At 42.1% G+C, this 24,807-nt stretch overlaps 1 protein-coding gene across 6 annotated transcripts in view; it reads right to left on the bottom strand.

Annotated features, from left to right (window-relative positions):
* Positions 1–24,807, bottom strand: part of NBEA (neurobeachin) — an 838,139-nt gene that overhangs the window by 24,553 nt on the left and 788,779 nt on the right. For 4 of the 6 annotated variants that reach the window (XM_077298226.1, XM_077298223.1, XM_077298224.1 and 1 more), the window contains 6 exons: positions 14,217–14,279; positions 13,767–13,856; positions 7,474–7,666; positions 4,460–4,531; positions 2,450–2,605; positions 224–394 (listed from right to left, as the gene is read on the bottom strand). In XM_077298226.1, the coding sequence (XP_077154341.1) occupies positions 224–394; positions 2,450–2,605; positions 4,460–4,531; positions 7,474–7,666; positions 13,767–13,856; positions 14,217–14,279 (745 nt within the window). The remainder of the gene's footprint in view (positions 1–223; positions 395–2,449; positions 2,606–4,459; positions 4,532–7,473; positions 7,667–13,766; positions 13,857–14,216; positions 14,280–24,807) is intronic. The other 2 variants (XM_077298228.1, XM_077298227.1) reach the window with 1 other exon arrangement.

Below are 24,807 nucleotides of genomic sequence, written 5' to 3' on the forward strand. Positions count from 1 at the left end.
CCCAGTATATTATTCGTATACTTTAAACTGGCCATAGATAAAAAATTGTACCCAATGTATGACTGTTTGCTCATATCTAAAAACATCCATAAATTGTTAGGGGACCGGAAAATGGCGATATTATATTATTGGCCAGAAATTGCAGTTCTTTATATCTGACCCTCCATATAAAGAGAATAGAAAGCAATAAATCCATTGAACATCCTGGAAGATGAGCACTTACTATTATTTGGATTGTCTCCTATAATATGGTGTCTCCCGCTCCAGTACCAGAGAAGCAGGGTGGCGTCACGTGAGCCTGACACGATGTAGCAATCGCCACCAATGTAAGACTCCGATCTTGCCAGACAGGTAACAACATCCCAATGCCCAAACACAATTTGTGTTAGCTTTCCTAACAAAAAACAGGAATTGGGACAGGTATTGGTATCAAACAATAAGTAAAGTAAGGGGAATGATTTCTGACAGTTTCTGTTTGGGGTCGGGCCAGTCAATGGAGCATTACTGAAAATGATTGGTAGCAATACAGCAAAGGTACAGCATACTAAATTCAGGAAGGTTAGAAATGGCAGCAAAAGAAGCATGGGAATTGTACAAAAATTGCAGCAAATTATATATATATATATATATATATATATATATATATATATATATACACATATATACACACACACACACACACACACACACATATACAGTGCAGGTCAAAAGTTTGGATACGCACAATCATATGTTCACATTGTAGATTCAGACTGAAGGCAGCAAAACCACAAACGCACACATATGGAAACAATGAGTAAAGAAACCTTAAATTCCACAGAGTAACCCCCTTTTATTCTGATGACAGCTATAAACTCCCATGGCATCCTCTCAAACAGATTCATCAGGTAATTAACTTCCAATGTACAGGAATTAATCTTTAAGACTTAATTTGTGAAATCACCAGCCTTAAGAACGTACTTCGAACCATCAGGTGTGTTTTGCAGAGGCAGTGTTGATACACAGGTCCAGTTGAGCCCTATTGCACAACTGTTCTGAGACAAAATATTTAAAAAAAACTCAACTAAGTAAAGAGAAACGGCAGTCCATCATTACTTTTTGGCCGTTTTCCGCAGAAAAAACTCTTTAAAAACGCATACATAAGCATCACATCATTTTTAATGCATTCTGTAATTTTTGTGCACATGATGCGCTTTCCCCCCCCCCCAAAAAAAACGCATTGGGGTAAAAAACGCAGCATGTTCATTAATTTTGCCGATTTTTTGCGTTTTTGCCGCTATTTAATGCATTGGGAAGCTCCGGGAAAAAACGCACAAAAAATGTGAGAAAAACGCATGCGGATTTCCTGCAGAAAAAGTCCGGTTTTGTTCAGGAAACTTCTACAGAAAATCCTGACGTGTGCACATACCCTAAGACATGAAAGTCAGTCAATTCAGAAAATTGCTGAAACTCTGAAGGCATCCTCAAGTGCAGACATGAAAACCATCAATTGCTATGATGAAACTGGCTCTCATGAAGACCAAGCCAGGAAAGGAAGCCTAAAAATGATCTCTGCTGCAGAGGATAAGGTCAACAAGGTAACCCAGTCTCAGAATCTGTAAATATAAAGAACCTCAGATAACAATTGCACAATTTAGAGACTAGTTTAAGCCAAAGAACACAAGGACTGGATATTACATCAGTGGAAATCAGTGCTGTGATCTGATAAATCAAAACTTAAGAATTTTGGTACTGACCGCCATGTCTTTGTGAGAGACAGAAAAGGTGAGTGGATGGTTTCTACATGTGAAGAGTGCACCATGAAGCATGGAGGGGGAAGTGTGATGGTATGGAGGTGTTTTGCTGGTGACACTATTGGTGATTCAATTCAAATTCAATGCACAATTTGCCAGAATGGCTGCCACAGCATTCTGCAATAACATGCCATCCCATCTGGCTTGCACTTAGTGGAACTATCAACTGTGCGGCAACAAGACAATAACCCAAAACACATCCAGGCTATGCAACGAAGGAGGGGGATGGAGTGCTGCGTCAAATTACATGGTGTCCAGGATCACCAACCTCAACCCCACTGAGATTGTTGTCCAACTCATGAAAAACTAAGTTAAAACAAAGCAGCCAACACCCCTGGGAAATCCCTTAAGACTGTTGGAAAGTCGATCCAGGGGACTACCTGATGAAGCTTCTTGAGATAATGACAAAGGATGTGTAAAACGGTCAGAGAAAAATGGGGGGTTCTTTGAGGGAACTAAGGTTTAACACATATTCTACTTTGTTTCACAACTCCTTGCTTCTGCTGCCTTCAGTCTGCATCTACAATGAGCACAATCCATTAAGAACAAAAATAAACAACATTGCATGAGCAGGTATTTCCAAACTTTTGACTGGTACTGAATACAAGCACACACATTCACAGGCACATTATACAGCCACCGGGTTTCCCGTGTACCTGTTTCTGTTGAGTATACCCTGAAGCTTTTGTCCCAGAAGCCACAGATTAGGATGTAGCGATTATCAGCTGTTACCACGAAACAGTGGGCATTGATCTGAATGCTCTGATCCACGAGGTCAGTGATTTGGCGTTTGTTAACTCCAGAATTATTGGCTATTGGAAAATAACATTACAAAGAATATTTTAGGAATTATTTCATTACAACCAAAACATATTATCTATCACTGGTCCTGATGTGTAAATCAAGTTTTTATATTAAACATGTTTTATTTCATATTATACATATTATATTTCAATGTACAGGAAAAATCTAAGTTTTACAGTCTTTACATGGAACCTTCCCAATAGGCTAACACTTCTTTTGTGCTCATTTTTAGCTTGTGCTGTATACACATGGGCAGGGGTGCACAACATTTTTCGGTCCAAGGGCCACAGTGCCATACTGTACTGATCCCAAGGGCCACAATTTTTTAATTTTTTTTTTTTCTTTACAGAGGCAGTTACATGAATACATCACCAAAACCACCATTAATGCACTAATACATCATCAGAACCAAATATTGAGTAATTTACAAGGATTTGGAGAGTTCCTGCTCAGGTCCGGCTCCAAAAAAATGAGTGTGAACACACACTAACTTAAACTGAACTTTTCGGAGCAGAAATTCACCAAATCCTCCTCATAATCTCAAATCTCTAAGTTTTAACATAGCCATGAAACACGTTATGGATTGATATGGGTGCGCAACAGAACCATAATCGATACATAAATGCAGCATCAGAACCACCATCATTATGTGAATGCAGCACCAGAAACATCGTCAGTACATGAAAGCAGCACCAGAAACACCGCCAGTACATGAAGGCAGTGCCTGAAAAACCGTCAGTACATGAATTCAGCACCAGAATCAACGTCAATACCTGCTCCCCCACACTGCTCCTCTATAAAATACGCCCACAAAAAAGCCCCTTTCTATATCTCCCCCAAACTTTCTGTCCCTCCCAACCCCACTGTCCCTCACTAGCACTATACCCCCTAACTGATCCATAATGTCCCAAATTGCCCCATAATCTCTCTTATAATGTCCCCTATTATCCATTATGTCCCAAATTACCCCATAATGTCACCTATAAAGTCTCCAATTCCCCATAATGTCCTCCAGCCCCTCATCTAAAATAACAGGACATTTAATCTTTGGCTTACCAGTGGCTGACATCTCCTCTATTATAGGCAGATACACAGGATTATAGCTTTCATAATATGTGATAGAGACAACTCAGAAATTTCCCCCCACCCAGACAGATCTCATGTAGATTAGTAACCTGAATTAGTACTGTCGGGTACATTATGTTAGTACTGTTAAAGAGTTACTCTCAAGTTGTCTCTTGAGCTGCTCAGTCTCCTTACTTCCTGATGTATGGCAGGGCAGGCACTCCTCTTTGAGTAACAGTTCTGGTGAATAGTAGAACTATTAGTATTAGTTGAACTATAAAGCTCAGCACAAATTCTGCTGTGAGACATTTAGCTATCAGTAGTTTGTCCTGGTGTGTACACTGCTATTACTGTATTTACTTATCGCGATAACAGGGCACTTGAACAAGCAGAGAGCTCCGCCAGACATTGTGAGCCATGATGCTGGGTGTCGAGGATTGTGATTCTACAGGATTGATAAAAGCAACATTTATAACAGCAGCTTGTCAGGAGCCGAGAGATAGGGCAGTGAGGTGGGCAGCTGATTTAAGAAATATATAGGTTGGAGGGAGCTAACTGGTATTTTTAGAGTTAACTCCTCTCCCTGGCCTGCGCAGGTTTGGTCAGACACTAATGATGGAGATCCATGGAAACGATCTGTACACTATGAAAAATAAAATCTCTCATTGCAGGAGAAGGAACGCAGTGAGAAAAAGCAAGCCAACTGAAAAGTTGCTTATTTTCATGCTAATTAAATCAATTTAATAACTTGAGAATGCCCCTTTAATAAGAAAAAATATTACTTTCTTCATACATACCAATCAGAGAGTCCATCTCAATAGGAAGATGGTGGGCTTGGTCCAATGAGTAACCGGGTGCTCCTCTTAGACCTGCATGGCAAGAGATTATGATCAGACTGTTTATAAATTTCTACTAGTACATTACAATGAGCCATCAACAGAACTTACAGAGAACATTGTTGCTACAGGTGTAGAAAATGTAATGATTTTAGAATCAGAAAAAACTTGCAGGATATTCCAGGAGCTGCCCGTGGCTGAAGGAAGTCCATAGTTAGATGACTAGATTTACGGTATTACACGTTTCACAGTTGATCCAACTCCTACCACCAAGAAATTAAAGCAGGATATAACCTCTAACCTTTAAACCATCCACTTGCAGTGCCTGGAATATGCCGCAAGTTTTTTCTAATTCTCAAACGTTAATTGCAGTTCCAGCGGTGTACGCCTAGAAATCAGCGGTCAGTCTGCAGCCGTCTCTAGTGGACTCACATGCTCTCAGCAGTGTTGTGCCTGCTATGCACAACCTCCTCCGGTGAGCAGATTACTACCTGCTATTTAAACTAGATCCACAGATTTACACAAGGAGTGCTTTCCCTATTTTTATATTGCAAAGGTTACCATGACTCATGAGGCATCATCTTGAAAACTTGTTACACAAAGTTCTCTTACTTAACAGGATGACGAGAACTTAATGGGGCTGTCTGGTCAAAAGAAAAAAAAAAGTTTTTCATTTTTTTGTTGATCTCCACAAGATAGGTAATAACTTCTAAATCAGAGGGGTCTGCCTGCTGGGACCTCTCCCAATTGATGGAACGGGGCACTTTTATCACCAATAGAAGAAAGCAGCAGTGCACAGGCTCAACTGATGGTCCATTTATTCTCTATAGGGACTGGCAGGAAAAAAATAGTCCAGCGCTGGGCAGTCGCAAAGAAAATCAATGGAGCAGAGGCCGAGCATACGCACTGATGTTTCATTCTACCAGGGATAAAAGTGCACTATTTGCAGATCGGTGGTCTCAACAGTCGGACCCCCACTGCTTTAGAAGTTATCACTGTTAGAGCAGCCCTAACACCAATTTAAAAGTTTTTAGAAATCAATCTTCAGCTGGTGAGCACAGAAGAAATACACAGGCTCTTGATCTCCATCAATCTCCCAAGCTTGTCCGAGTGTTCGTTTAATTTATACCCTTCATGAATAAAGGTGCTCCATGCAGAAACGTATGTTTCTTACATGCTAAATAGCAGAATTCACAGCTGCATAATAACTAAGAGACACATGCGTCATCACTTCTTTCTCAGTGTATTCTCCTGATAACTACCACACCCTGCGAGATTTGGCTGAAGACAATGAATCCCTTCTTTACGCTAACATAACTTATCCTATAGATAGATGAAAACTGTTTTTCTCTAACCCCTATAACATTGCACAAGCCGTTTGATGCCAAATTGTGTGTTCCATTACATTTTTTGGTGTTATCCATCCTGAGTCAGGATAACCTTTGCCACATTTGCAGTCGTCCTGAACAGTTGCATATGTCATGTCAGATCTGTGTATATAACTGAATCCATACATTCAGTAACCACCTTATGAGAACGGTTACAGCTTGATCTTTGCTGGCTACTTGGTTCTGATTTCTTCCTTATAATTGTCAGAAGAAATGCATTGTAAAGTGTGTCCTGGAATTGAGAAGAAGCTCTGACAAGTCGCTCGCTGTTGTGTGCTAGTTCTGCACAAGTCTCCAAGGGATGGAACATGGCAGAACCCTACTGTGAAGGAAGAGCCTGTCTAACAAGCCAAACATTAACGGAACAGGTGACTTACCCAAAGGGGACACAAGTCCCAGAATGGTAACAAGGGAAGATAAGCCGACCCCGCACCCCACAGCTGCATGTTATACCCTTCAATAACCTTACATACAGGCTGACCGGCCATTATATCTTATTTTATGATGCATTTTCCTATGTTCTTGAAGTGTGGTCAGGCAGATGTTTTATGCAGACGGTGAAACATATCCATTCCACATGGTGTAATTTGTAGTTATCTGTTCACATCACATTCTTGGTTGCTTTTTAGCAGTTACACAAGAAAGCTCCTGATGTACACAACAGACACGTCTCCATTGTTAGACAGAGGCTAAAACCGTGACCGTTTGGCCAGTATACGTCCATATGCCAGGTGACTGATGTGGGACTAAATGGGATCCTTTAAATAAATCAACTTTTTAATAGCTTTCGATGACCTAAGAACTATCGTGGCATCGGTCACCATCAGGCTATGCTGGCATCTGCCTAAGGCTCATTCAGATGTCCGATTTGTATGAGAAAATCGGACTGATTAGTCTGATCAGAGTGTGCTACGAGTGTCATCCCTTTTTCTCCACCGAGAAGAAATTAAAAGGAAAAAAAAATTCTCCACCTTCTCCATTCTGACACAAAATCAGACTGCACTCAGATGTCGTCCGAGAGATATCCGATATTTTTACAGATTCTTTAACCCGCTTTTCAGATTTTTAGCTGACACTTGAGGTCTGTGGTCACAAATCAGCACAGGGGAGATAATTAAAAGACACATAAAATAGTTACAACCTCCCCATCAGAACAAGCTTGCTGGAAGATTCTCAGTGAACTCATTGTACATCTAGCAAAAGACAGTGCGATGCAGAAAATATCAAAAAGAAAATGGTGCAAAAATGTATTGAAACCTAATTGCCAACAGTTTTTATTCCAAAATACATGCCCTTAGGTAAAAAAAAATGTTCATATCCTTCTACATATTCAGACAATGGTGAATCCTAAAATAACAATTTGTGGTTAAAGGAATATTCTAGGTGAAATGCTCATAGCCATATGATGTGCGTTTGTTAGCGTAAACGACATATTCTGGTTTATAGCATATTCTTGTTCCTTTATGTAGCTCCCTCTGATAGCAATTACCATGCCTGGCAGAAATATTTAGGCATCTTTAATACTATATGACATTTTAGTAATATGATTAAACTAATTGGCTTCTAGTTGAAAAGGGCAGAACTTACCCACAGTGTTGTGCCACCTATTCACTGCAAATAGCCGGCTGCATGTGACAGTCACCACTGCAGGGATAGTCAGATGGGGCAGCGTATTTGCTGCAACGTGTGTGACCGGTGAGTTAGATGGGAATTTCAGCACCATGATGACATCCTGCTGCATCTGGTCTTTAAACATGAGCGGACTCTGTGGCAGGAAGCACTGTTAAGGGGCAAGAAGAAAGAATACTGTCAATAAGAAAAAGCTATAGTAAGAAAATAATCAGCTGGAATGTATCGTCCATCAGAAGATAATTTTAGGGATCCTGAGTCACAGCCTGTAACCTTATAGCTCATAGCTGTATTTACAAGTCTGCCAACTTCAGAGCAGAACTCTTCCAGAATTTCTTGCTGGCAGAACACCTGCACAGAGCATGCCCTGGTGATTTGCCTTATTGGTATATCATCTATAAGTCAGGTCGATAAAGAAATACTACCGTCGTTATAAGAGCTCAGCTAAGGGGTGTCTCAACAAACTTGTTGACTATTTCCAATAACAAATAGAATTGTGAAGAGCTCAGGGTCTAGAATACAACTTACAATTTAGCATCAGTACATAATGCAGTAAGTAATGTAGTAAATTATGTGGGGCATATTACTCAAGACTGGAGTAAATTAAGATTTTTGGTACTCGCGATAAAATCTAATTCTTGATAGTCTTCATTGGGGAAAAAGGAGAAATAAAGGAACCACTCAAAAGTAATGCACACCACTATTCAGTATAAATATATAAAAAACGCAAACTTTTATTGATACAACAAATATAAAAACATCTAAGGCTACGTTCACATTTGCGTTGTGCGCCGCAGATGCAACGCACGACGCAAATGTGAACGCATGCACAACGCAGCGTTTTGTGACGCATGCGTCCTTTTTTTGCTTGATTTTGGACGCACCAAAAATGCAACTTTCTGCGTCCTGTGCGCCCGGACGCGTGCGCCGCAGGGACGCATGCGTCACAAAACGCAAGTGCGACGCATGTCCATGCGCCCCCATGTTAAATATAGGGGTGCATGACGCATGCGGCGACGCAGCGGCGCCCGACGCTGCGTCGCACAACGCTAATGTGAACGTAGCCTAAAAAATCCCATTATCCCCAAGATGATCCCACCAAAATAACAGGGGTCAAAGACAGTACATATCTTGCATAAATATTTTACAAAGTGCATAGGATATGATGCAACATAACAATACACCAAATACACTGAATAGTGGACTGCATTACTTTGGAGTGGTTCCTTTTTTTTCTCCTTTTTGCCATGTTGTGTTACCACTCTTTTGCAACCCTTTAAATTCGGATTTGTGCAATAGTAGTGGGCCAGTGTCTTCTTCATGTTAATGGCCAGTCTTCATTGGGGGACACACAGAACCATGGGATAGAATGCTGCCACCAGGAGGCTGAAACTATTATTACATCCCACGACCTTCTGTCTCTTCCCCATTATCCCACAGAATGTAAGTCCGCAAGGACAGGGTCCACTCCCCTCTGTACCAGTCTGTCATCGCAAATTTGTTTACTGTAAACGATATCTATAACTCTGTACGTAACCCCTTTCTCATGTACAGCACCATGGAATTAATGGTGCTATATAAATAAATAATAATAATTCTAAATGAAAAGTGGCTCCTCCCCTGCAGACTATACCTCGCCTGCTAGCCTCAGGCTCCCTCCTCAGTTTAGCGAGAAGGCAGTAGGAAAAGCAAAAAACAAAATAATTAAATTACACCCTGAGAGAAGAAAACTACATAAATGCATCCCCAACATGACAACTAAGGGTGGGTGCTGTGTTCCCCAATGAAGACTATAGAGTAACAGATTTTACGGTGATACCACTGATACTGATACCACAAAATTCTCCAGTGTTGTTCAGGCAGAAGTCTGAGCAAATACTGCCTGCAAAATCTTTCTGCGAAGAGTTCCATCCACAGAAACAAAGTCATGCACCCTGTAAAAATTTGATGACCAAGTAGCTGCTTTACAGAGTTGCAGTATTGATGCCTGGTGACAAAGCGCCCAGGAAGCCCCCCACTGCCCCACGGAGAGTGCCTTAACGCTACAAGGATGTGCCCTGGCCTTCGCTCCAAAGGCCTGAATTAGGGCTGTTCTAATCCAACAAGCAATTGTTGTCTTGTGGGCGGCCAGGCCCCTGCGAGGGCCATCTGGTATGACAAACAAGGAATCAGACTTTCTAAATGGGCCAGCAGCTGAGAAATAGCACCGCACTGCCCTGACTACATCAAATTTGTGCAAAGCCCTCTCCATCGGATGAGAAATCGCAGGGCAAAAGGAAGGCAAGACAATGCCCTCGTTAAGGTTGAAAGCCAAAACCACCTTGGGGAGGAAGGACTGAACAGGTCCCAAAACCACATTATCCTGGTGCAGGATGAGGAAAGGAACTCGGCAAGAGAGAGCATGATCCCTGAACCAACAAGTGGTGGAAGATGGACCCTCACCTGATAAGGCTGGTATCCATGGTCAGAACCTGCCAATGGATGGGGCGGAAGGACCAAACCTGGATTAATAGGGGCGACGTCAACCATAACCTGAGAAACTGGCGACAGTGACGTGGAAGGAGGACTAGATAGTCTGGAGACTTTATTAACCTGTCCCAACAGGGCAAAAGTATGTTCTGTAGAGGCCTTGAATGAAATCGTGCAAACTGCACAAACGTTGCTACCATCTTCCCGAACCCTCTCATGCAAAATTGGAGAAAATGTCTGACTGCTTCAGAATTAAGACAGAGGATTGCAGTGCTAGCCTTCTCCTGTGAAAGGAAGACTGATGCTTCAACTGTTTTGAATATCAACCAAAGCTGGCATATTGGAACTAATGTGGGCTTTGCCCTGTTGACAATACATCTGAATGGTTCCAAGAAATCAAGAACAATCTTTAACCTCTGCAGATTCTGGAAAAAGGAAGATGCCTTGACCAGAAGATTGTCCAGGTAGGGGATTACAACTACCCCACTAATCCTGAGTAAAGCCATGACTGGGGCCAGGACCTTTCTAAACACCCTGGGCACAGTTGCGAGCCCAAAGGGAAGAGACCTGAACTGAAATTGATCCTGGTTGACTGCAAAGAGAAGAAATAGCTGATGAGCCAGACAAACAGGTACATGAAGATAGGCGTCCTTTCTGTCTATCAAGAACAGAAATTTCCTGGCCTCCATGTATGCTGCGACTGACTGGAGGGACTCCATCCTGAAGTGACGCAGCGATACCCATTTTTCAGCCATCTTAGATCCAGAATAGGTTGTACCGAACCATTCCTTTTGGGGAAGACAAATAGCTTTGAATAGAACCTTCTGAAATGTTCTAAAGGAAGAACCTTTATGATTATTTCTGCTTCAAGCAGGGAAGCTATTGCTTGATAGAAACTGGCTCTTATACTGGGAGGAGTAGGGGGAAAAGATCTGCAGGAGAGCGACAAACTCTATTCTGTAGCCAGAAGAGACGACCTCTCTGACCCGTCAACTGATGACTGCCCCCCAGCCATGCTTCTCTGAAGAGAAGGAAGTGGATACCCACCCGGGAAGAACCCCCAAGTGGGAATTGCCTGTCACATTTTCGCTTCTCTACTGCCTCTGGAACCAGAGAGCTTACTATTCTGACTGATGGAACACCCGGCGGGAGTGTATTTATAGGATAATCTCCTTGACGTCTGCGAGACTCTGAGTCTGACCTGATGACCGGAATCCTCCAGTGCCGAAAACTGCGAATGGGGCAGAACTGCAAAGCCCCTTGTCTTTGAATTCGATGGCTGAACTGGCCAGAGGAAGCAGAGTGCCTGTGTCGCCCATGGCGTCAGCAATGATCTTGTCCAATTTAGTACCGAACAAGTGAGACCCCTGGAAAGGTAAACCTACAAATGAGTTCTTTGAAGCTAAATCTGCTCTCCATACCTTGAGCCATAAAATACAAAGAATGGCCAAACAATTGCTTGCCACCTGGGAAAAGCATTAGTCACATCTAATGAAGCAAACAGAAATATCTGGCTGCCTGCGCAATCTGATCAGCAATATCCACAAGGTCCGCCTCCTGGGAACCAGCCAAAATACTTTGCCGTAAATGCTTCTCCCAAGCAGTAACTGACTTGGATACTAAAGTAGCAGCAAAAGCAGGGCAGAGGGCAAAGCCCGCTGTCTCAAAGACGGAATTCGCCACCACAGACTCTATACATCTGTTTTTGGGGTCTCTAAGTGCCACTACCTCAGCAAAAGGTAAGGTGGTTGCCCTTGATAGGCGAGATACGGGTGTATCTACCACAGGCAGACCAGATCAGGATGCCACCCACTCCGCTGGTATAACACCTCCAATCGACTATGTTGTTTATAACGCCTGCCAGGGTGTTCCCATGCCTTCTGAAGGACTTCTCCAAATTCCTTGTGGTTACAAAAAATATCTAGCCACACTCTTGCCTCTCCTAAAAAAACCTGTTTCAGTGGAGGCCAAGGTTTTTTTTTACATTACCCCTCCCTGGAGACAAGTGAACAGCCGACACCAAACTTTCTATCATCCCCCTCAACTTCCCCATCTGATATGGGTCTAACACGGACTTAGAGCTGGAACTATAGTCCGAGCGTTGGGGAGAGTGTATGCATTGAGAGGGGGGAAACGATCTTGGACACCTCCCCTGAGAGGGGGACCCAGAGGATGAGAAAAAGTGGTTGCTTGGATCTTCGCTGGACTGGCCATTTTGGTGTGGCGTGTAAGGAGGGTCCGACTCACATATAGTGGCGGTCGGGGCTCCCGGGGTGGCAGGCACCATTGGCAAATGCTCAACAGTAACCAGCATCCTGGACACCCTGGTTAGTTTGGCTACAGACTGGGCTAGATCATGAGCCCAAGCAGGTGGGGGGTTATACTCTCTTCTGACATTCTAAAGGTCCCCTGAGCAGGTATAAGCAATGAGGGACGTGGAGGAGTACATTATGTACAGTAGGCCCATTGATTGCCTTGTGGAAAACGTGTTATTACAGGCCAAGCATGCATAATAAGTGACTAGTGTGGGCTGCACCAATGGGCGGGCACGGTCTTCTCTGGATTCTCACATTGCAAAAAACCTAAGGCTAGCAGGTGAGGTACAGTCTTCCTGGGGAGGAGCCAATTTTCATTTAGAAAGTAATATTAATGTCAGCCTCCAAGTGGCAGCAGACTATCCCATGGTTCTGTGTGTCCCCCAATGATACGACCCGCCAGGCTTGCATAATTTTGTTTTATTATATAAATAAAACAAAAAAAAAGGTTTCACTATTCGAGATAGTATAGGACCATTCAGATTTGGGTACACCTTGTCTTGGTGGGATGCCTTTTGCGCTTTTTTAAATCAAAAACAGTGTTTACCAAGTATCCTATGATATTTAGATATACTGTTACTTTTTAATTACTTACAGCAGGGTTTTTGCTCATTTTGTTTTCATCTTAGGTATTGTGTGTTATTATATAATTATCATTTGCCGAAACTTTAAAATGCCCCTTTCTACAGATAGGAGACATTTAATCCTTTTTTATGCATATATTTTTTTAAAAATGTTGGTTGTATTAGAAATATACCCAAGTAGTAGTTCTTCATTAAACAGATTTTCTAATACAGAAACCATTTTTCGTCATCAGCTGTTATCACCAGAAGATGCCATGACTTGCTGCCGCCACATAGGAGGTGAAGTGCGACATGCCATATACTGCCTGGACAACCCCTTTAATATTTTTCTTATACACAAGATTAACAGCCTGGATGTTTCGAACTCTCGGTTTAAAGGGGTATTTTTAGTTTCTTCAAATATACAATATTTTTCTAAAATAAATTGTCTGATAAACTGCACTTTCTGTATCATGTTCTTACTATTTTCAACATCTCTGCTTGCAGCCATTTATTGTCAAATAAATGAACACAATTTATTTCTGTCCATGGAAAGTGAGCAATCAAGGTTGCCAATGGATGGCTTCAAAGCAGAGCACAATTGATATGAAAAGGTGATCCATATTTTCATCAAACAAATAATACTAATTTGTGGCATCAGTAATATCCCCTTAAGGTGGTGGATGTAAAAAAATATAAAAAACAGGACTGTGATAGGGAAAATAATGAGTTTGGATTATGTGTGCATATATATATATATATATATATATATATATATATATATATATATATATATATACACACACACTCGTTCTCCTTATATGTACACTCATTCTGAAATAAAAAGGAAAACCAGGCCTGTTTTTCTGCTAAAAAACAACCTCTACAAGCCGTTATATCTCACCAGGTGCATGGCTGAGCTCCGAGGCGGATGTGGCTCAATAAGCAACTGAGATGGCGTCTGTCCAAAATTCTGTATCTGTGCCTCCATGGCCTGCAGGGAGAGAGGAGTGATTGTCATAATCAATATGCATCAAAGAGATAGGTCAACACACTATTTGACAATGCAAGCACATCCCAAGTCAGCCATGAAAGAAGTCCAGAAAATTCACCCGTGCTTTTCTCCCGGGCTGCAGACTCACCCATGTGTTAGTATTTTTGCAGACAAGCTTTGCTTTCTCTCGAGCATGCTTCACTTAACCAAATAACCATTTTATGATCGGATCTGGGTTATCTTTGAATGTTAACCTGTGGTGACATGCAGCTAAAGACCGGAGAGACATCTCTGACTCGCCCAGAACACACGTGAACATGTTAATAATATGTGCCCACACCGCTAACCGAGCACAGATACCTGCACAAAGTCCCCAGTAAGGAGAAAAGTCTGGGGGTCCCTTATAAAGTACGCTTCAGGAATCTTGATGAATGAGAAAAGTAAAAACAGTTAAATGAATGTGACAGACATGACGAGACGCAAAAACTCATCAGCAATGGTGACCACACAGCATAATAGTGCACAGCTTGTTGCAGTATTTAAAAGGTGTGACCCCCCTTAAAAGATGGGTAGAAAGAAAAAGTGCTTGTAAAAATAAGCAACTTGCAAAATTCTACAGTTTTTTTTGTCATAATTGCATTTTTTTTTAATTATTTTCAGCTCACTACCTAGGCCACATGCACACTGGTTAATGAGGACGGGTCACCAGGTCTTGCTCTTATTTTACTCCTGCTGGTCCCCTGAATATGCAGGGTATTTTTGTTGTTGCTTTTTTTGGGTGGGGGTGATGTTAGGTTAAACCGCCATACAATTACAGAAATACGGGCATTTTATTTTATCCTAATTTTGATGGTCTAAGGGGGTGTGGCTCAGAATTCTAGGGGCGTGTCCTTAATTAACCTTGGAGCAATGTAGGATTTAAAAAAACAAAAACAAAAAATGGGTTATTTAGGGGAACAGCAAGAATAAAATGTGAACACATACTGGCCATTTATGACCTGGTGACAGCCCCTTTTTGACAATTTTGATTTCTATTGAGCTTGTAAGCACTGTGCTGAGGCCGTCCGGTATGGCTGAAGGGCACTATTCGCTCCTGATCTGGGCCAGTTGCTGTTTCGGCTGTGCTCCTCCAATGTTGCAGAGGCAAGCCGCCCCATATTAGAGCATCAGGAGCACACAGTTTGGGTCAGTGGCACAACGATGGTCAATCAAGGGGGAACGCCCGGCCCCAACAAGCTGCACGCCCCTAAAAAGAAAAGTGCAGACTAACGCATTAAGAATCTCAGCTAAAACAATAGATATCTTAAAAATCCCCAAATCCTGATAATGGAGGCTTACCCATTATGGCAGACTGTCCGAAACCGAACAGAAAAGCGCTGTAACCACAGAACTACACAATGGGATTTTTGGAAGCAACGTTTCTTAAAGAGATCCGATGATTTCAGCATATAACGGTTGATAACTTCCCACACATTTCTCATGTTTTTCAAAATGTCTGTTTACAGTTATTGAGTATTAAAGAAGTTGCCCTCTACTGGACAGCTCCTTCTTAAAGGCGAAAATTCCCTAGATAAAATGGAAAAAAAACCCACAAATATTTACCTTGCTTACTGCCACGGCTCGGATTGTGTTGGTGCTGTGTCTCCCAGTGGTCACGTGACATTGATAAGTCACGTGACTGCTACAACCAATCTGAGGCCACAGCACCGGTCTGAGAGGAGAGGATTTTTTTTCTTAAATTTTATCTGGGGCACCTTAGCATTTGCAAAATTTCTTCCCTGTTCTGGTAGGGAGGCTGTAGTAGGGTTTTCCACTGTCTCACAGTCTTCACAACTCTGTGAGACTTCCTAGAATTGGGAGAATTGTGTGCAGCATGTAAACACAGAGGTGATCTGTGCTGCTGTCTTCATGCTGGCCATAGTGAAGTATTTATCAATGTAACATGGATTGCTATATATTACGGAGAAGCAGGAGGAGGTGGCTTAAAATTACAGAGTCACAGCTTCTCCTCGGTATGTCTGCTTTGGGGTCTGTGTAAATGCAGTGTAAGGCTGCTTTCACACTAGCGTCGTATGACGCACGTCGCAATGCGTCGTTTTGGAGAAAGAACGCATCCTGCAAAGTTGCCTGCAGGATGCGTTTTTTCTCCATACACTTGCATTAGCGACGCATTGCGATGGATTGCCACACGTTGCATCCGTCGTGCGACGGATGCGTCATGTTGTGGCGGACCGTCGGCACAAAAAATCATTACATGTAACTTTTTTTGTGCGTCGTGTCTGCCATTTCTGACCGCACATGCGCGGCCGGAACTCCGCCCCCTCCTCCCCGGACATCACAATGGGGCAGTGGATGCGTTGTAAAACTGCATCCGCTGCCCCCGTTGTGTATTTTTTTTCACAGTATGCGTCGGTACGTCGCATTGCGACATGCGTCGTACGACGCTGGTGTGAAAGTAGCCTAAGACTCAGACAAAACCTTTAGAATCAGTTATGTTACCCTCAACCTCCCAGTAAATTAACCCTTAAGAAGCATGTATTTACTCTTCTTCCTTTTGAAGCAGCTGGGCCACATTTACCCAGACACATCCTACTATATGGGTAATATATAACAATATTCTATATGAAGTAACGTTCAGGCTTCTGGTTGGGGATTAGATGAAAATCTTTGGTGGTTTATGGCACATTAGGATGCATTGGTGAATTCATTTACAACGTTTGCACTTAACTTTTGGTGAATTTATGGGAAAAACAGGTAAACTGATTCTCCAGTGAAATTCACTGGACCAGTCAACAAACTAGTCTTTATAAATCGGATGTACAGAATCTGTTCACCTCCTCAGTTTGTACCAAGATTTTGCATGAATGCGGTTAAAATGAACGTAAAACTTGCACCACGGTAATACTGAGGGAAACGATCTCTTTTGCTAATGACAAGTAGAGAAGATTCTTCTAATTTCATTTACTGTCACTTTTTGTGTTTTTCTCAGATGCAACAGGTCATCTTTACAGATTACAGCGCTGCTTCCATATATCTCCAACAGAGTACATGAAAAGTGGCAGAAACCCCTTGTTCTCAGGAATAATGGGGGCCCCAGCAGTTACTTTATAGCATTGAAACAGTAGCATGACATGATCTAACTGCTCTTATCGGAGCGTTCTCACTGTAAGAAGAGATGGCATATTGGTAGCATACGCCATCACTCACTGATCAGTGAGGGGGTCAGACTAGTAACGTTTTCGTCCATTCACAACTCTTTTTCAGTATATCAGCACTCGTGTCCACACACTGTGCAGGGGATTACAATACAAGAATACGTACTTAAAGAAACAAGTTTATTCGGTCCTTCCTAACCTTTGCTTTTGGCTCGATATATTGACATGCGCTGAATGAGATGACCGAGCTTTATAAAGAACAGACATGATTTTTGACACTCTGCCGGGAGATGTTTATGACATGGGTAGCTGTGTGTCCACCCAGTGGTTACTATGTGAACTGCAGCCTGTCAAGAAATCTGTTGGCATATTGCATCATAGTAGTGAAACAGACAGATCACCTTTAATACATAGTAATTGGTCGCACACAAGGCATTGCTTTCCACCAAACTACCTGATCCCAGTTTTGGTAATTTTAGGACATTTACAACTAGGAAGAATAATAACTCCTCCTGACGAGACTGTTGTATAATGCGCTTTTAGAAGTACACCATTTAAACCAGTTCCACAAGCCGCCAGTCAACGCAAACGTGGAGAGCGCGGTGTAATGGGCTGGAACAGCATTCTTTACAATGACACAATAGATCTGCCCAGAGGAAGTGTGACAGGATTATGATGTCCCTATTGTAGTAAAGACAATTCCAAATAATACCTAATACTCCATATAATTGATGTTTACATATTAGAAAGAGATCCGGGCTGTGTATCCAGAGCGTTCTGTCATGTTTCACCACAGGAGAAGACAGTCATTGTAAAGTTCATTAGAAATTACAGCTTTACAACTGCAATATGAGTTAAGCTGTCATAATTTTCTCAGCCAGGGATCCCGTGCTGTCAAAGAGTGTCAATTTTTAATCTGACACAGGGAAGAATATTATCTGTTCCTCTGACCTTCTGATATTTTAATACTATAATTGCCGTGCTTAGTCGTGCAGCCATGATTTCACCTGTCAACCAAGAATGAATCAATACCCTCCAGCGTCTCTTCACATTTGTGCATTGGTTGTAGTGTATGTTTCATTACACATGAAGCCGTCTACACACCTGCCCTACAATGGCAGCAGAAAAACTAAACTTCACACCAAATAAAGGAAATCTATAGTAGGCTGCACTAGAGAACATGGGACAAAATGGACTAATGTTACACGGAGGAAATTCTATCACTATATAACACGGAAATGGATGTGCAGGACTGGCTCAGTAATCTGCGGCCGCTGGACCGGAGCCTTTAGATGGCATCCACAATTCTTCTTTTGATTTGCTGGACTGGCGCAACATCGCAAGTGCGTCACACTGCAACCGTGACATCACGCCAGGCTGACTAATCAAAAGAAGAGCTGTGGATACACTAAGGTAAAACATGGTGGCTCTCAGGATTCCCATCCGATGGCCACAGATTGCAGCTGGACCAGGTCCAATCATCACATATCCCCTTCAAAAGGAAGAGGACTAGATCTATAGTGCCACCGATTAGGGGCAGCAATAGTAAAAGTCAATACTGACCCTTTAATGATCCTTGCCACATGACTTTTAGGATAAAAATCCAGTGCAGACATTCCATGTGCAAACACATGTTTGGGGCTATTTGCCCCTCATCAGTGCAAAGCAGGGGATTTGATTTGCCTAAGTGAGAGGTCTCTAGTCACGGGATTTGTAATTTCACGGCCTTTACCCTTCACAGCATTTAATAGTTTTTACCCATAGTCCACATATTATATGGTATTTACCAAAAGGGGTATTCCCATCTCATACATTTATAGTACATTCACGGAATAAGCCATAAATGTATTGTAGATGAAGATCCTACCAATGAGATCTGCATCATTCTGAAGAACAGGGATCCTATCGTACACTGCTGCAGTGAAGGAGGTTGGCAACACAAGACCCATATATCAATAATAATGAGGGGCTAAACTCGTTGAACATTTGGCAACACAAGGTTGGAAAAATATCTACAGAGTATATTTGCCCATTAAAAAAGATTTTTTATTAACATAACACATACATAGAAAAAAAGACTAGAAACCGGATGCTGCTGGAACACACGCATATATATGCATATACAGTGGGGCAAAAAAGTATTTAGTCATTCAGCAATAGTGCAAGTTCCACCACTTAAAAAGATGAGAGGCGTCTGTAATTTACATCATAGGTAGACCTCAACTATGGGAGACAAACTGAGAAAAAAAAATCCAGAAAATCACATTGTCTGTTTTTTTATCATTTTATTTGCATATTATGGTGGAAAATAAGTATTTGGTCAGAAACAAAATTTCATCTCAATACTTTGTAATATATCATTTGTTGGCAATGACAGAGGTCAAACGTTTTCTGTAAGTCTTCACAAGGTTGCCACACACTGTTGTTGGTATGTTGCCCCATTCCTCCATGCAGATCTCCTCTAGAGCAGTGATGTTTTTGGCTTTTCGCTTGGCAACACGGACTTTCAACTCCCTCCAAAGGTTTTCTATAGGGTTGAGATCTGGAGACTGGCTAGGCCACTCCAGGACCTTGAAATGCTTCTTACGAAGCCAGTCCTTCGTTGCCCTGGCGGTGTGCTTTGGATCATTGTCATGTTGAAAGACCCAGCCACGTTTCATCTTCAATGCCCTTGCTGATGGAAGGAGGTTTGCACTCAAAATCTCACGATACATGGCCCCATTCATTCTTTCATGTACCCGGATCAGTCGTCCTGGCCCCTTTGCAGAGAAACAGCCCCAAAGCATGATGTTTCCACCACCATGCATTACAGTAGGTATGGTGTTTGATGGATGCAACTCAGTATTCTTTTTCCTCCAAACACGACAAGTTGTGTTTCTACCAAACAGTTCCAGTTTGGTTTCATCAGACCATAGGACATTCTCCCAAAACTCCTCTGGATCATCCAAATGCTCTCTAGCAAACTTCAGACGGGCCCGGACATGTACTGGCTTAAGCAGTGGGACACGTCTGGCACTGCAGGATCTGAGTCCATGGTGGTGTAGTGTGTTACTTATGGTAGGCCTTGTTACATTGGTCCCAGCTCTCTGCAGTTCATTCACTAGGTCCCCCCGCGTGGTTCTGGGATTTTTGCTCACCGTTCTTGTGATCATTCTGACCCCATGGGGTGGTATTTTTGCGTGGAGCCCCAGATCGAGGGAGATTATCAGTGGTCTTGAATGTCTTCCATTTTCTAATTATTGCTCCCACTGTTGATTTCTTCACTCCAAGCTGGTTGGCTATTGCAGATTCAGTCTTCCCAGCCTGGTGCAGGGCTACAATTTTGTTTCTGGTGTCCTTTGACAGCTCTTTGGTCTTCACCATAGTGGAGTTTGGAGTCAGACTGTTTGAGGGTGTGCACAGGTGTCTTTTTATACTGATAACAAGTTTAAACAGGTGCCATTACTACAGGTAATGAGTGGAGGAAAGAGGAGACTCTTAAAGAAGAAGTTACAGGTCTGTGAGAGCCAGAAATCTTGATTGTTTGTTTCTGACCAAATACTTATTTTCCACCATAATATGCAAATAAAATGATAAAAAAACAGACAATGTGATTTTCTGGATTTTTATTTCTCAGTTTGTCTCCCATAGTTGAGGTCTACCTATGATGTAAATTACAGACGCCTCTCATCTTTTTAAGTGGTGGAACTTGCACTATTGCTGAATGACTAAATACTTTTTTGCCCCACTGTATATACAGCTCTGGCAAAAATTAAGAGACCACTGCAAAAATTTCAGTTTGTCTAATTTTTCTCTTTATAGGTATATTTTTGAGTAAAATGTAAATTGTTGTTTTGTTTTTTTTTTGTTCCAAGCAATAAATTTTGTATTTATTTGCAGCAAATGAGAAATCGTCAAAATAATAAAAAAGAAACAGTGCTTTCATTTAGAAACAACAATACTCATGTTTTAACTCAGGAAGTGTTCAGAAATCAATATTTTGTGGAATAACCATGATTTTTAATCACAGCTTTCATGCGTCTTGGCATGCTTTCCACCAGTCTTTCACACTGCTTCTGACACAAAAATGTAAGCAGTTCTTCTTTGTTTGATGGATTGTGACTATCCATCATCCTCTTGATAACATTCCAGAGGTTTTCAATAGGGTTCAGGTCTGGAGATTGGGCTGCCCATGACAGGGTCTTGATGTGGTAGTCCTTCATTCACACCTTGATTGACCTAGCTGTGTAGCATGGCGCATTCTCATGCTGAAAAAAACAGTCCTCAGAGTTGGGGAACATTGCCTGACCAGCAGGAATCAACTGTTTTTCCAGGAAAACTTGTATGCGGCTTGATTCATACGTCCTTCGCAAAGTTTAACCTGCCCAATTCCAGCCTTGCTGAAGCATCCCCAGATTATCACCGATCCTCCACCAAATTTCACAGTGGGTGCAAGACGCTGTGGCTTGTACGCCCCTCCAGGTCTCCATCTAACCATTAGACGACCAGGTGTTGGGCAAAGGTGAAAATTAGACTTATCAGAGAAGATTACCTTACTCTAGTCCTCTATGGTCCAATCCTTGGTCTTTGGTAAATTTCAGCCTGGCTCTCGTTTGCTTCTCATTGATGAAAGGCTTTTTCCTAGTTTTACACGACTTGAGTCCTGCCTCTAGGAGCCTGTTATGAACTGTTCTTGGCGTGCACTTCACCCCAGCTGCCATTTGCCTTTCCTTTTGTTGGTCACTTGTTGTTATCCTGTGGTTGCTGAGTGACATTCCAATAAGATGACGGCCATCCTGGTCAGTGGAGAGTCGCTTTTGCCCTCTGCCGGTCTGTAGCTTTGTTGTCCTCAATATCTGCTGCTTGACCTTGTTGTAATGGACTGGCGTCTTAGAAATTTTAAGGATGGAGGCAACATGATGCTTAGGGTATGTGCACACGTTGGGGATTTTGCTGCGGATCCGCAGCAGTTTTCCGTGAGTTTACAGTACCATGTAAACCTATGGAAAACAAAATCTGCAGTGAACATGCTGCAGAAAAAAACGCGCGGAAAAGCTGCATTGTTTATTCAGCAGCACGTCAATTCCTTTTGCGGATTCCGCAGCGGTTTACACCTGCTCCATAATAGGAATCTGCAGGTGTAAAAAAGCAGGTGAAAAACGCACAAAAACCACGAAAAAAAACGCTGTAAATCCGCAGTGTGGATTTCCTGCGGATTTACCAAAATCAGTGTGGAAAAATCAGCACACCTTTCCACAACGTGTGCACACACCCCTACTGTGTCCCTCTGCTAGTAAAGCCAGAATTGAGCCCTTATTTTTCTCACTCAGGACTTATCTTTTCAACTCCTTCGGCATGGTTAAAAGTTATTTTTTCATTCCTATTACTTTTGGGATGTTACTAGCACTTGTTTTGCCTTCCAGCTTGTCCTATTGCTTGTCCTATTATCCTTCGTTAAATAAGCTTTGGTTCAGGTGATCACCTAATCAGAAGCACATTAAGTAGAATGAGGTGTACTCTGGTTGGAATTCAACTAACACTGGAATGGAGCGGCTGTCAGACATGTAGAGATGATGATTTTTTAGAAAGCTGTCCAGTGGTCTCAACTTTTGCCAGAGCTATATATATATATATATATATATATATATATATATATATATAATGAAAAAAGGAGGGGATACAGCACAGCAGACTTCCAAAAGAGTGATGTTTAATGCCCAAAAGGCGGGGCGACGTTTCGCATACAATCCTTTGTAAAGCTTGGGAAAGGATTGTATCCAAAACGTCGCCACGCCGTTTGGGCATTAAACATCACTTTTTTTGGAAGTCTGCTGTGCTGTATCCCCTCTTTTTTTCATTATCCTAAGGAACCTTCTGTGACTGCTGGCTGGGGATGCGTGCACATTGCAAAGGTATGTTGGTTGGTGCTGTTCCAAATTTTTGCAATATATATATATATATATATATATATATATATATATATATATATATACAGTACAGACCAAAAGTTTGGACACACCTTCTCATTTAAAGAATTTTCTGTATTTTCATGACTATGAAAATTGTACATTCACAATGAAAGCATCAAAACTATGAATTAACACATGTGGAATTATATACTTAACAAAAAAGTGTGAAACAACTGAAATTATGTCTTGCTTTGATGACTGCTTTGCACACTCTTGGCATTCTCTTGATGAGCTTCAAGAGGGAGTCACCGGGAATGGTCTTCCAACAATCTTGAAGGAGTTCCCAGAGATGCTTAGCACTTGTTGGCCCTTTTGCCTTCACTCTGCGGTCCAGCTCACCCCAAACCATCTCGATTGGGTTCAGGTTTGTGACTGTGGAGGCCAGGTCATCTGGCGTAGCACCCCATCACTCTCCTTCTTGGTCAAATAGCCCTTACACAGCCTGGAGGTGTGTTTGGGGTCATTGTCCTGTTTAAAAATAAATGATGGCCCAACTAAACGCAAACCGGATGGAATATCATGCCGCTGCAAGATGCTGTGGTAGCCATGCTGGTTCAGTATGCCTTCAATTTTGAATAAATCCCCAACAGTGTCACCAGCAAAGCACCCCCACACCATCACACCTCCTCCTCCATGCTTCATGGTGGGAACCAGGCATGTAGAGTCAATCCGTTCACCTTTTCTGCGTAGCACAAAGACATGGTGGTTGCAACCAAAGATCTCAAATTTGGACTCATCAGACCAAAGCACAGATTTCCACTGGTCTAATGTCCATTCCTTGTGTTCTTTAGCCCAAACAAGTCTCTTCTGCTGGTTGCCTGTCCTTAGCAGTGGTTTCCTAGCAGCTATTTTACCATGAAGGCCTGCTGCACAAAGTCTCCTCTTAACAGTTGTTGTTGAGATGTGTCTGCTGCTAGAACTCTGTGTGGCATTGACCTGGTCTCTAATCTGAGCTGCTGTTAACCTGCGATTTCTGAGGCTGGTGACTCAGATAAACTTATCCTCAGAAGCAGACGTGACTCTTGGTCTTCCTTTCCGGGGGCGGTCCTCATGTGAACCAGTTTCTTTGTAGCGCTTGATGGTTTTCGCCACTGCACTTGGGGACAGTTTCAAAGTTTTCCCAATTTTTCGGACTGACTGACCTTCATTTCTTAAAGTAATGATGGCCACTCGTTTTTCTTTACTTAGCTGCTTTTTTCTTGCCATAATACAAATTCTAACAGTCTATTCAGTAGGACTATCAGCTGTGTATCCACCAGACTTCTGCTCAACACAACTGATGGTCCCAACCCCATTTATAAGGCAAGAAATCCCACTTATTAAACCTGACAGGGCACACCTGTGAAGTGAAAACCATTCCCGGTGACTGCCTCTTGAAGCTCATCAAGAGAATGCCAAGGGTGTGCAAAGCAGTCATCAAAGCAAAAGGTGGCTACTTTGAAGAACCCAGAATATAAGACATAATTTCAGTTGTTTCACACTTTTTTGTTAAGTATATAATTCCACATGTGTTAATTCATGGTTTTGATGCCTTCAGTGTGAATGTACAATTTTCATAGTCATGAAAATACAGAAAAATCTTTAAATGAGAAGGTGTGTCCAAACTTTTGGTCTGTACTGTATATATACCGTATATAGCAAAGGGGGAGCTCAAAGAACGGTATTAGGCTTACATGTAGATGTCACCAGCTGCCTGCAGCATTCCCATCGTCCCAACGCACGTTTTATTAACACTTCATCAGGTCTCACACACTGGGCCCTAACCAACATCCTGATAGGAAACGGTCTCTGTCCCTTTACCTTAGCCACTCATACTGTGGGTTAATATTAACTCTAGCTCTCCCTACT

Source organism: Ranitomeya variabilis, chromosome 3 (assembly GCF_051348905.1).
Source record: "Ranitomeya variabilis isolate aRanVar5 chromosome 3, aRanVar5.hap1, whole genome shotgun sequence".
Classification (NCBI taxonomy): Eukaryota; Metazoa; Chordata; class Amphibia; order Anura; family Dendrobatidae; genus Ranitomeya; species Ranitomeya variabilis.